Source organism: Dama dama, chromosome 19 (assembly GCF_033118175.1).
Source record: "Dama dama isolate Ldn47 chromosome 19, ASM3311817v1, whole genome shotgun sequence".
Classification (NCBI taxonomy): domain Eukaryota; kingdom Metazoa; phylum Chordata; class Mammalia; order Artiodactyla; family Cervidae; genus Dama; species Dama dama.
In genome coordinates, this window is record NC_083699.1 from 23,755,770 (window position 1) to 23,768,447 (window position 12,678).

At 37.8% G+C, this 12,678-nt stretch overlaps 1 protein-coding gene across 6 annotated transcripts; it reads right to left on the reverse strand.

The window, feature by feature from the left end:
* Nucleotides 1–1,507: 1,507 nt before the first annotated feature.
* RPL22L1 (ribosomal protein L22 like 1) lies at nucleotides 1,508–5,271 on the reverse strand. 6 transcript variants are annotated; one of them, XM_061168312.1, is made up of 4 exons: nucleotides 5,156–5,271; nucleotides 3,310–3,402; nucleotides 3,023–3,144; nucleotides 1,508–1,776 (listed from the first exon to the last, which is right to left on the reverse strand). In XM_061168312.1, the coding sequence occupies exons 1-4, from the start codon at nucleotides 5,162–5,164 to the stop codon at nucleotides 1,632–1,634; spliced, it is 369 nt and encodes a 122-aa protein (XP_061024295.1). In that variant the 5' UTR covers nucleotides 5,165–5,271; the 3' UTR covers nucleotides 1,508–1,631. The 6 variants fall into 6 exon arrangements, 2 of the variants coding, with proteins under 2 accessions (XP_061024295.1, XP_061024296.1); XM_061168313.1 differs by having other exon boundaries at nucleotides 3,310–3,399; nucleotides 5,156–5,175; XR_009697103.1 differs by having other exon boundaries at nucleotides 1,749–1,776; nucleotides 3,023–3,212; nucleotides 5,156–5,186.
* Nucleotides 5,272–12,678: the final 7,407 nt, after the last annotated feature.

The window sequence follows — 12,678 nt, forward strand, 5'->3', positions numbered from 1 at the left end:
GAAAACCATTCTTTATAAAGCAGCCACTGATCTTTTCCAAAATGCTTACCTCATTGGATTCTCATTATCCCCTACTTAAAATTCAGCACTTTCCCATAGCTCTCAATTAAAAGGAGGCATCAACTTCTGTCCTACATGGGCTGGCTTCTACTTTTCCATTCTTCTCATGACCAACCATTCTATTCCTGACACATGGTATGCCAACTAGACCCCCAATGTCCTGAGAATTTTACCTATGCTGTTTCGTCTGCCTGGAACACCCTTTTCTCTTTATCCAGAGATGACTTTGTCCGTTCTAGTTCAGCTCAAACACTTCATTTCCTTCCCTTGACCACATCAAACTTTTAAAAGCCCTTTGTTATACTTTACTGCAATTTTCCTCACCATGTGGTCAGTTTCCCTCACAATACCAGAAAGCAGGCTGTTTTTACTTCAATGCATCCACCATGCCCAACAAAGCAAGCACAGTAGGATGTTGGTGGGAAACATGAACAACTCAAAGAATGGGGCAGAGTTAAGGGAAGAGTAGCTGTGTTAACTTTGGGAAGTACTTAAAGCTCTTAATAGAATGAAAACATTTAACATCCCAAAACCAATTACACACACATCTACGTTCAGTTGGAATAGTCAAAATTTGGCAACACTATTCTACTGGCCTTGGGATTCATGGACCATCTAAGTACCTGATGTACTACCACCACCCTGGGACCAGTAGAAAAGATATGGCTCTAGTACCTCCCTTCCATTAATTCTCATCTACAATTTGGAGATTGTTAACCATCTTGCTTAAAGAACTCTCAAGGGTTGCTTTATTTGGGAGAAAGGGTCTGTCCACTGAGTTGCAAGCAACAGAAGATCAACATTTTCTGAGTGATTAGTAAAGAGGTTGAGAGATTCCAACTAGTTGAGTGAATTCTAATTATTCAAAGAACATAGAATCAGATTAGTGGGTAAGAGTTCAGATTCAAATCCTTCAAAGGTTTTGTTTCTAGTGCCCACAAGGCACCTGGATCATGATCAACAGGCAAACTGGTTTAGAGTACCATGCTCAACTCAGACCCTTTATGCTAATTAGGGAAGCGCTCCCCTGAAGTAAAGGCAGTGATTCAATACTGAGCACTTATGTGTAAGAACTGTTGTAAGCAATCAGGATTTCATTTACACATTGTACAAAGATAAGACTATTGATCAAATCTAAATATTTTATTATATACTTACACCCCAAATTGTATTTTTGCTATATACTTTTAACTTGAGGACATCTGTAAAATCAGTACATTACAGAAATCCTGAAATTCCACTAGCTATAAGCTATTTAAATACTACTTATACAAAGTATTTGGGGGTGGGGTGGGTGGGTGGACAAGTTTATTTACACATTCACTTTGCTATATACCTGAAACTAACACAACATTGTAAATCAACTACACTCCAATAAAAATATAAAAAAGTATTAAAGGAAAGCCAGCACCATATAAACAGCATACACTTAAATAAAAGATGAATGTTTAACATACAGAGTAATGTTTTTTATTCACTGATAAGCTAAAGGTCCATTTCAAGATGTTTCTTTCTTTTGTATGCTTAATGTGTTTTATTAGCAAGCAAAGCCCTATAAAGGATGGCATCATCTAGTCCTCAGACTCAGATTCATCTTCATCTTGACTAATCTGGAAGTAACGAAGCTCGTAAGTTTCCTTGTCAGATGCAACCACACGAAGCCAATCACGAAGATTGTTCTTTTTAAGGTATTTCTTGGTAAGGTACTTCAAATACCTTTAAAATAAAAATAAATTTCATTAAATATAATACTTACTACATAAAGGCCGATATAAGATGCACTGTCATATTCACCTTCTGTGTTTGTAGTTCCCTCTAATTATTTCATTTGTATTAAATATTGAGAAGGCTGCTAGGGATATAAGAGGTAGCATTCTCAACCCCAATTAGTATCAGTTTATGCCCTACAACAAAACCCTTATTCTCCCCCACCCTTGCAATAAACTTTACATGCTGGAGACTAATATGAAGAATCGCAGTAATAGCAGCTTCCTCTTTAGTCTTACTGCGACATTAGATTTTTAAATTAAACAATAAGACCTCATTCTTCAAATGTTAAATGCCAACATCAACATTCTCTTCACCACCAATCTCCCTAATCTCAATCCCATCTTGGATCAACAGGCAACCTGTCAACAGGGCTGAATCCTATTCACAAGTTCAAGATTATCCAGTCTTGCAACCTACATATGGCCCGGTCCTTATAAAAAAAGCTTTCAGCATGGCCTGATTTCATTATGCCAATCACTCTCTCTTTACATTTTACAATTGTGAACTACGCATTCCTCCCAAGCCTCCCTGCCCTTTGTCAATGTTGCTCCCTGTGAGGAATCTCATTCCTCTGGTAACACTAAGCTTACTCTCAGGTTCTCAGCAAACTCCTGCTATCCCAGTCTCTACCTTCAATGCAGCAATTACAATATTGCACTTGTAACAGTTATCTGCATGTCCGTAAGAACCTTGGGGACAGATACTTCATCTCCAAATCCCTAGTGATTAATTCACGACCACAGCTAATATGCACTCCCACCACAGGCTCTTAAGTCTCTGGCTCACTACGTAATTCATTCAGGTGAAGCTTTCCCTGACCACTTTAAACATCAACTTTATCACTTACACACAGTTCTTATCAACTACTTACATCACTGCATTTCATTCTCTTCTTTGCTAAAATTTAAGTTCCTGGGTAGTGGCTACCTAGTGTGCCTGGTTCACTGCTAGGCTATGCAATAACAAACAGTGCTGTCATTATGAAATATTAATATCTACTATCTGTCAAGAAAATTTTAATGAATGAAAACTGGCCACAAGACGAACATTAGAAAAATTTACCTTTGATTGGCTGCTTCTATTAGAAGCTGGGACACTACTCCCGTATTACACAACAGACAAGCTTCTTCAAACACATTCTTATACTAAAGCACCCAACACTGTTAAAACACAATGGAACACACATACCAACCTTTTAGAGAACTGTTTCTCAGAAACGACTATGATTTTATTCTTGAAGCGTTCAATGTGAACGACGTTCCCAAGATTTCCAGTTTTTCCATTCACTTTAACCTTCTCCCGCAGAAACTGTTCCTATTTTAAAACAGAAAAAATGCCACACTAGGGAAGAAAACCCTAGATATTCACTAGGGAAGGTACCCCTAGGAACAGAGATTAGGTTAAAATCAAATATTATGTAATTCATTATTGGAAATTCTACTAAAATGGTAAAAACAAGCTGAGCAGAGTGATACTTACAAAATTTCCAGAATCAAAAATTCCATCTTCTACTGGATGAGTAAGATCCAAATTAAACTTCCAGGTTGACTTCTTAGGCTTCTTGTCTTTCTTCTACAGAAAAGTCAATATAAGTATGGCTCTCTACAACAATTTATTCACATATAAAATCAAAACCCTGTTATCAGTGCAGAGATGTACAATGAGGCTATATATGTATGAAATGGTGCAAAATTTTACACCCTAACTTTTTCTAACCCGGCTATGAGTAGGGGAGTACACTCATATGAAATTCACTGGAAACTTCCCTTGTTTATCATATAAGTGTTTCACAAGTGCAAAATTCAAGAAATCTCAAAGTACATGGTGACCTATAGTTTGCTTCACCAGATTCCCAAGAATCCTATTTTTCAAATGGAAAAAATTAAGAGAATCAACCTCCTTTCAATAAGTTACCCAGAGCTTGATCAGAACTTCTAATCAGGTCCATTTTTCCCCCCTCAAATTATCAAGACTAAGTTTCGAGGGCTTTTATTATTTTCCAGACAGAACATGTTCAATTTCAAATTACCAGGCATGGGCTATTCCGCCCACTTACCACTAGAAAATTCAATCCTTAATGCTGTTATGGGTGAGGAAAACGAATCTTTAATCTGTTCTGCTTTTTAAAAAACATATTTACGTCAAAAATTCTTACCCAAACTTTGAAACAAGCTATGGTTTTCTGACTAGTCATGTATAGATGTGAGAGTTGGCCCATAAAGAAAGCTGAGTGCTGAAGAATTGATGCTTTTTAACTGTGGTGCTGGAGCAAATTCTTTAGAGTCTCCTGGACTGCAAGATCTAACCAATCAATCCTAAAGGAAATCAGTCCTGAATATTCCTGTTGAAGCTCCACTACTCTGGCCACCTGATGAGAAGGACTGACTCACTGGAAGACCCTGATGCTGGGAAAAGACTGAAGGCAGGAGAAGGGAACAACAGAGGATGAGATGGTTGGATGGCATCACCGACTCAAAGGACGAGTCTGAGCAAGCTCCTGGAGTTAGGGATGACAGGGAAGGCTGGCGTGCTGCAGTCCATGGCGTCGCAAAGTGTCGGACACGACTGAGCGACTTAACTGAAACTGGTCTAAGAGAATACTAGGAGCTGGACTTGACTGGGCAATTTATATCTCTGAGTATCAATTAGGTTTAGAAATGCAGTTTTACCCTAACATTTCAAATGCTCTTTGGATGGCTTTAAAGATCTTTAACCGGCTTTAGGTACTGGTTCCCTTATAAAGCAAGAGAAAACTTGGAAAAACGCCACTTTTACATTCACCTAAGAGTTCTGGCTTTCACCATTTAAAAAACTTATCGTGAGATAATGAAGAAACTTCTTCCCTAACTTTAAAAGTTCTCTGAAACTTCTGCAACCGCCGCTATCCCGGAAGTTGAGTGCCTCAGCTCTCTCCCTTCGCCTGGCAAAGCCATTAGACCTGCCGCGTTACCCACCTTCGCTTCCTAGTGGAAACAAACAGCGTATCATCGGCGTTATCCGGCGCGAGATTAAAAAAGTAATGGCCCAAAGGCTGTCCCACTAGCCCCGTTCACCGTCCTGCCTCCTCTTCGTTCCCTGCGCTGCCACGACCAACCATCTTAAGCCAATTCGAGCCTAAGTCGAAATCCACAAGACCGCATGGCAGTCGACAGGAGTAAGAGAAAAAAAAAACTCACAATCTTAACGTTCTGCTTGTGTTCCTAACCCATGTCTCCATTTTTCCCCTTCCTCTGCCTAAAATTAGACGATCTCAACTCGCCAGCTACAAAACTCATCTACAACGGGCAAAAATCAGCTCACTCCCGGCAGCAAGACGAACACTCACCGGCGCCATCTTGAAGGCTTGCCGCGCGATTAGAGAGAGAGAGGCTGCCGGCCGCACGTATTTATACCAAAGCGTGCTGCGTCACGCGCCGAGAACGTAAGATCGCCGTCGCTCTCGGAAGAGAACTTGGGAGGAGCGCCGAGACCAGTAACCCAGGAAACCCGGGGGTGGCCGGTCGGTCTGGAGGCAGTCAGTTTACTGGGGAGCGCCGGCCGGCGTAGGAGAAACCATTCACGATACTGCGCTGGTGACTGCAAATGCTGGTTGACCGCAGTGGTCTCTGCGGTTACTTTCTGGGAGACCGCTCCAGCTGCACACACCCGAGGGATGCAGGAAACGTTTTTCACTAATCGCCTGGGTCTTTCGTCCACATCAGGGCAAGGCAGTGTCTCAGGTTCCTTTGGGATCTCCTGTCTTATATTGCAGTTATAATCCTCTAGCAAAAAAGTTGTTTCTGTATATATGCTTTGACTCTAAGTCTTGTTTTCTAAATGACTATTGAGGGAAATCTGTGTTTTGGGGAGCCAAAACTAGGTTCCTGAGGGTAAAAAGAAAATCTTTTAAGAGAAAAATGCGTAGTGCTCAGGTGTTCACACATTGTGTGTAATTTATTGTATTTTATTCTATTTATAGGTTTTAGAGTTAATCCTGGGCTTCCCTGGTAGCTCCGCTGGTAAAGAAACCGCCTGTAATGAAGGAGACTCCAGTTCGACTCCTGGGTGGGGAAGATCCCCTGAAGAAGGGATAGGCTACCCACTGCAGTACTTTTGGGTTTCCTTGGTGGCTCAGATGGTAAAGAATCCGCCTGCAATGCGGGAGACTTGGGTTTGATCCCTGGATTGGGAAGATCTGGAGGAGGACATGGCAACCGCCCCGCCCCTTTATACTTGCCTGGAGAATTCCCGTGGACAGAGGTGCCTGACAGACTTCAGTCCATGGGTTCTCAAAGAATCGAAACGACTGGGCGACTAAGCACAGCGCACAACACAGGGTTAATCCTAGACTCCTGACTCCATCCGCAATGCCTCCCAGTAAACATTGGAGGAATATTTTCAGTTCAGTTCAGTCTCTCAGCCGTGTCCGACTCTTTGCGACGCCATGGACTGCAGCATGCCAGGCCTCCCTGTCCATTGCCAACTCCCAGAGTTTACTCAAACTCATGTCCGTTGAGTCGGTGATTCCATCCAAGGAATATTTTGCTGAGATCTAACTACTAAAATGTACAAGACACAAGAGGATGGATATGTGGTGGTGACATACTTGATGAGAAAAGAAAAAAAAAAGTTTCTGAGCTTTGAAGGATTCTCAATTGATGTCATTTCAGAAATGTGGCATGCCTCTCAGCGTGTTTTTGTTTGTTGAGGTGAAACTGTCATGCAAGGGGGTGGGGTGGGCAAGTGTAGAGGCTGGGGTGGATTTTTGTTAATTTGGAGAGCAACCCTAGAAAGGGATAGCTGTGAATGTTCTTGGTGAAAATGATTAGTAATAGTGAGAGCTATGCTTTAATGAAGCATACAATGTGTAGATTCTAAATAGAAGTGTTGAATTCCTAGAAGAAATTCATTTCAACTTTTTTTGCTTGTTTGCTTCAGGAACCACTGTAATTTTATTTATTTTATAAACATTAAGGAAAAAGAAGAGCAGTTGGCATTTTCTCCTCCAGGGCTGCCCAGGCTGAAAAGTAGAAATGATCCTTGTACTATTGATATTTTGAAAATAAGCCATTAATTGAGGCACTTATTACTTTATTGCTTGTTTTTGGCAGTCTTGCATGCAATGATTAAAAAAAGCTGTAAAACTATTAAGCCATTTGTACAAAGTGGGTATCAAAAACAATATATTTTTGAAAATAACTAGTAATCCCAAGATAAATTAATAGAAACTATAACAGAAAAAAAATATTTTAATTATGAAAAAAAACTTGAGGAAAATATTAACCAGAAATGTAAGATAGTAAGATTAAATATTATAAATAACCAATTTTAAACACAGATTCTCTTTCTCCATTATATATGTAGTATATGTACATACATTGCCTATCTACACCCTACGAATATTTTTTTTATCCTACGAATATTTTTTATTTTGACAATAGATTCTAAAACATATGAAATAATAGGTGTCTAAGAAGAGCCAAGATAATTTAGAAAAATGAAGGGAAGTTGCCTTTTCTGCTCTTCAAATATAGATACTATAATATGTGATAGATATATTTCTAATATAACCTTCAGTCATTGGATCTATATTATAATAGTGCCTGAATAGAGCAGTAAAATAAAAAACAATATGGCAGGTTAGATTCACAGGAACACCCTCCCATATGAAGCCACATTAAAAAACTAGATAAAATATAGTTTTATCAATAATTTCTAATATATGGTTAAGCTAAAGAATTTGATGGAAAAGCTAAAGAATTTTTTGGAGGCAGAAATGACCAGTCCTCATGCTCATACCAATTTAGGGCTAGAATTAGTTCTGCTCAAATGGTATAAGACAGCTCCAGCCTAAAAAGACAGTTTAAAAGTGTGCTTGGCTTGACAGTGCCAGGCAGAAGCAAATGCAAATAACTATCTTCAATATATTTAAAAGCTAAGACTATTTAAGATATGATAAAGGAACTGGGGACAATTTAAATTGGCCAGGAATTTTTTAAAACCAAGAACAAAATAGAACTTCTAAAAATTAAAAACAGAAAATCTTTAATTAGGAAGAGTGGATGAGTTAAACGGGAGTAGACAACTGCAGAGAAAATCAGTGAAAGGGAAATTACTTAAAATGCAACATAGACAAAGAGAAAATGTAAAAAGGTAGGTTAAGAGACAAAGATGTCAGAGGAAGAATGTTCTAGTTATGTCAAATGGGAGATCTAGAAGGGTACCAGGTCAGTAAGGTCCCCTGGAGAAGGAAATGGCAGCACACATCAGTATTCTTCTTTGAGAAAATCCCATGGACAGAGGAGCCTGGTGGGCTACAGTCTGGGGCTGCAAAGAGTCGGACATGACTTAGCAGCTAAGCACATACACACGCACAGAAGGGTACAATAGAGAGAATGGGGGTAAGGCAAAATTTAGAGAAATAATGGCTAAATTCTTAGATTCAGGAAGCCTCAAGCAGGATAATTAAAAAGAAATGCATGCCTAAACACATTGTAGTGAAACTTCAAAACACAAACACACAGTTATTTCAAAAGCATCCAGAAAGAAAAGCCAAAATGTTTATTAACAGGAGATATATTAACAGCTGATTTCACATCAGCAACAATGAAAGCCAGGAGCAGCTGCTGCTGCTGCTAAGTCACTTCAGTGGTGTCAGGCTCTGTGCGACCCCATAGACGGCAGCCCACTGGGCTCCCCCATCCTGGGATTCTCCAGGCAAGAACACGAGTGGGTTGCCATTTTCTTCTCCAATGCATGAAAGTGAAAGTGAAGTCGCTCAGTAATGTCTGACTCAGCGACCCCATGGACTGCAGCCACCAGGCTCCTCCGTCCATGGGACCCTCCAGGCAAGAGTATTGGAGTGGGTTGCCATTGCCTTCTCCGGAAAGCCAGGAGCAGGGAATTACTATCTTCAAAGTACTAAGAGAGAAAAAAAAGAAATGGACAAGGGCATGGCAACCCACTCCAGTATTCTTGCCTGATGAATTGCATGGACAGAAGAGCCTGGTGGGCTACAGGCCATGGGGTTGCAAAGCGTCGGACACGACTGAGAAACTGACGCATACACAAGAAAAAATAACTGTCTACGTAGACCTAAAAAGTTTAAAACTACCTTTCAAGAGTAAAGATTCATTTAAGACATTTTTAGATAACAAAACTGAAAATTTGCTATTAACAGACCGCTAGTAAAGGAACTCTGAAAAATATACTTTGGGATAAAGAAAAATAATCCTAGAAAGAAGTGCTATCTGCCAAAAGGAATAGTGAGCAAAGAAAAGGTCTAAGTTGTGAGTAAATCTAAATAAACACCTACTGCATATTAAAAAAAGTTTATTTTGTGTGTCTGTTGTGCTAGTAATGTACTGTTTCTTGATCTTGGGGGTGGTTACATAAAGTGTGTGTGGTTTGTGAAAATTCAGGCTCAGTAGTGGTGGCCCAGGGGCTTTAATTGCTCCACAGTATTTGGGATCTTCCCAGACCAGGGATCAAACCTGCATCTCTTGCATTGATAGGCAGATTCGTTACCACTGAGCCACCAGTGAAGTCCTCAGTGTATGTTTAGAAAAACCAGTTATTTTAAAATTATTTTTAACAATTGCAGTTTCAGAAGATTTTCTTGCTATACAGTGTCAAAAGAATTCTGAATAATTGACCAACCTTTAAAATGAGAACAAGTATCTGTTTTCATTGCTTAATTTTATTACTTGTCATTTTTATCTTAATCATTCACCTATTTGTGTCCATTTAGATTTCCATTTTTTCACTACTATAAGCAATGCTTTGAGAAACTTTTGAAGAACAAAATTATTACCCTCTAATGCTGAAATAAATGGCTCATGAAGGGAAATACAAAGAAGTAAAAAAGATAATGCATAAAAATATCTAAAATCACACCTGCTTAAAATAGCTATTTAATCCTTTGGAACATGCCATGTTTATGAATGTGTATTGGTATATCTACATCATTTAGATTATACAAGTAATTATATACATTTGTAAATATTAGTTTGTACAATACATACGTTTTTGAAATTTAAAAAACTTTATAAACTATTTCAAACTTAAAATTGTAAAAATATTTCAAAACACAATGTATACATATATAAATACAATGAAAATCTGGTAAAGAATATATAAATATGTATGTGTGTCTATATATCCTTTATCTAGACTTTTACCTACTATTAGCATTTTGCTCCATTTATTTTTTATCTACAATATATATATCTATAAATCTTTTTATTGTATCTGGATTTTCAGTCATGGTTGACAGGAAGCCAAGTTTTAAAGAAATTCACCCATATTATCTTCTAGGATTTGTAGAGTTTATTGTTTCCATTTGGACCACTGCTTCATTTGGAGTTTATTCTTATGTATGTTGTATGGAATTCATTTTATTTTTTCCAAGTTTATTTTTTTCCAATTGTTGCAGCACAATTTAGCTAAATTAATATTTGCCCAGTGGTTTGCAGTACTACTTTTATCAAATACAGAATTTCTGTATATATATTTGGGTCTATTTTGAGACTTCATATTTCACTCTTTTGGTCTGTTTATTTGCCAGCACCTCACTCTTTTCATTATAGAGACTCTGTGTGTGTGTGTGTGAAGTTGCTTCAGTCCGTGTGTGTGTGTGTGTGTGTGTGTGTGTGTGTGTGTGTGTGAAGTTGCTTCAGTCCGTGTCCAACTCTTTGCAACCCTGTGGACTGTAGTTTTCCCGGCTCCTTTGTCCAGGGCATTCTCCATGACAAGAATACTGGAGTGGGTTGCCATACCCTCCTCCAGGGGATCTCCCCGACCCAGGGATTGAACCCGTGTCTCTTATGTCTACTGCATTAGCAGTTGGGTTCTTTACCACTGGCATCACCTGGGAAACCCCATAGAGACTTCATAGTAAGTTTTAATTTCTGTAGTGCTAGTCCCACTTATAGCTCTTTTCAGTATTTTTCTAGCTATTTCTTGTTTATATTTCCACATGAACTTTTTAGCAACTTGCTTAGCTCCATAAAAAAGCTTGTAGTTTGAGGGGGCTGCATTGTTTATAAATTAAGTAGAACTAGCATCTCAATAGTGTTGAGCTATCAGCCAAGAACAAGGAATATCTTTCCACCTGTTTAAGTCAGATTTGTGTCTTTCAGTAGTATTTTATAGTTCATATAGGTTTTGAAAATTTTTTTGTATGTTCATTATATTTTATCTTTTTGCTGCTACTGTAAATAAGGTCTTCCATTATATGTCTTCTAATTGGTTATTATTTTTGTATATAAATGCTGTTGTATGTTAATGTTATATCCTTCTAATTTGATGAATAATTCTATTGAGTTAGCTTTATCATTGATTATCTGGGATTTTCCAGGTATTCTATCACAACACCTAAAAATAGGAAAGCTTCTTCTCTTACTTTTACAATTCTAATGTGTCTTAACTGTTTTCTGTTGTGCAATAGTATTGGCTGATACTTCCAGAACAACATAATAGTTGTCAAGATAGTGGGCATTCTTGTCTATTTCTTGACCTTACTGAGAATGCCTTCAGTGTTTTTCCATTAGGTAAAAGGCTAGCTTTTACAATTTTACACACAAACACACACCCACATGTGATCATGCACACACATACACACATACAATGTTATATATACCATGTTATCATATGTAAATGGAGATATATTGGTGGTAAATATTCATCCACCTCTGTTTTTTCTTTCAAAGAGGTTTTTTTTTTTTTTTTTCACCAAGTTCAGGTAAAATAATTTGGTTTCAGAGATCCCAGATAATCTCTGCTGAACTTTGTTCCCAACTTTGGCAGCACTGGTCTGATCTTGCATTTAGTAAAACCTAGTTACTTTTTAAAAAATGGCCCACTTGGGTTGTTACACAAACCTACCTGTACTTCATGTAAACAAGTTGTGGGGGAAAATCATATTTATTGCACGTGGAACATAGCACTAGTAACACAAATAAGGAATTTTTCTATAATTTCATGAATCTGACACAGCTACCATTTTAGAGAGATGTTTTGAGGATGAGTTTTGTTCTATCCAAAGTTTTTTTTCAGCATCTATGGAGAAAATAATATGACCTTTCTCTTTAGACTCAATATAGTGAATACTATTAAGAGAGATTTCCTAAGATATTAATCTATTTCCTTGGGAGTAAATTGATAAGATTTCATATTGATTTATTTTTGCATCTCTGATACAAACTCCATGTGGGTGTGGGTATCATTTTCTTCATGTGTGGTTTGAGTCTGTTCACTACTTGAATAGTATATTAGGATATTTGCATGAGTACTTGTATTTATTTTTGTCATCTTTATCAAGTTCAGGTATCAATGTTATACTTGTTTTGTAAAAAGAATTTGGGAGTTCTAATTTTCTGTGCTCTAAAACAATCTATATAACTTTGAGACCATCTGGACTCTAAAAAAGTTTGGTAAAATTCTCCTGTGAAACTATTTGTCTGGTTTCATTTTTGGTTGTTGGGGTTTTTTTTGTGTGTGTGTGTGAACAATTTCTTGATAACTTTCTCTGTTTTAAAGTTGTTCTGGAGGGGGGTTCAGGATGGGGAACACATGTAAATCCATGGCTGATTCATGTCAATGTATGGCAGAAACCACTGCAATATTGTGAAGTAAGTAGCCTCCAACTAATAAAAATAAATGAAAAAAAAAAAGTTCTGTTTAAGCTTTCTCTTTCTATGGAGGTTGCTTCTAATAACCATATTTTCCTTAAAAAATCATATCATCTAGGTTTTCAAATTTATCTGCATAGAATTTTTCATTTTCTCTCTGCATTTAGTCATTCTTTCTTGTTCTCATTTTTTACTTTTGTGTTTTCTTCTTTTACTTACCAGTGATTTGTTAGTTTTT

Excerpts from the sequence above, each read along its gene's own strand:
- RPL22L1 (XM_061168312.1), bottom strand. Across the intron at positions 3,145-3,309 it reads TTTTTGATTCTGGAAATTTT|GAACAGTTTCTGCGGGAGAA; the intron begins GTAAGTATCACT and ends GTTTTAAAATAG. Across the intron at positions 1,777-3,022 it reads GAGAAACAGTTCTCTAAAAG|GTATTTGAAGTACCTTACCA; the intron begins GTTGGTATGTGT and ends TTTATTTTAAAG.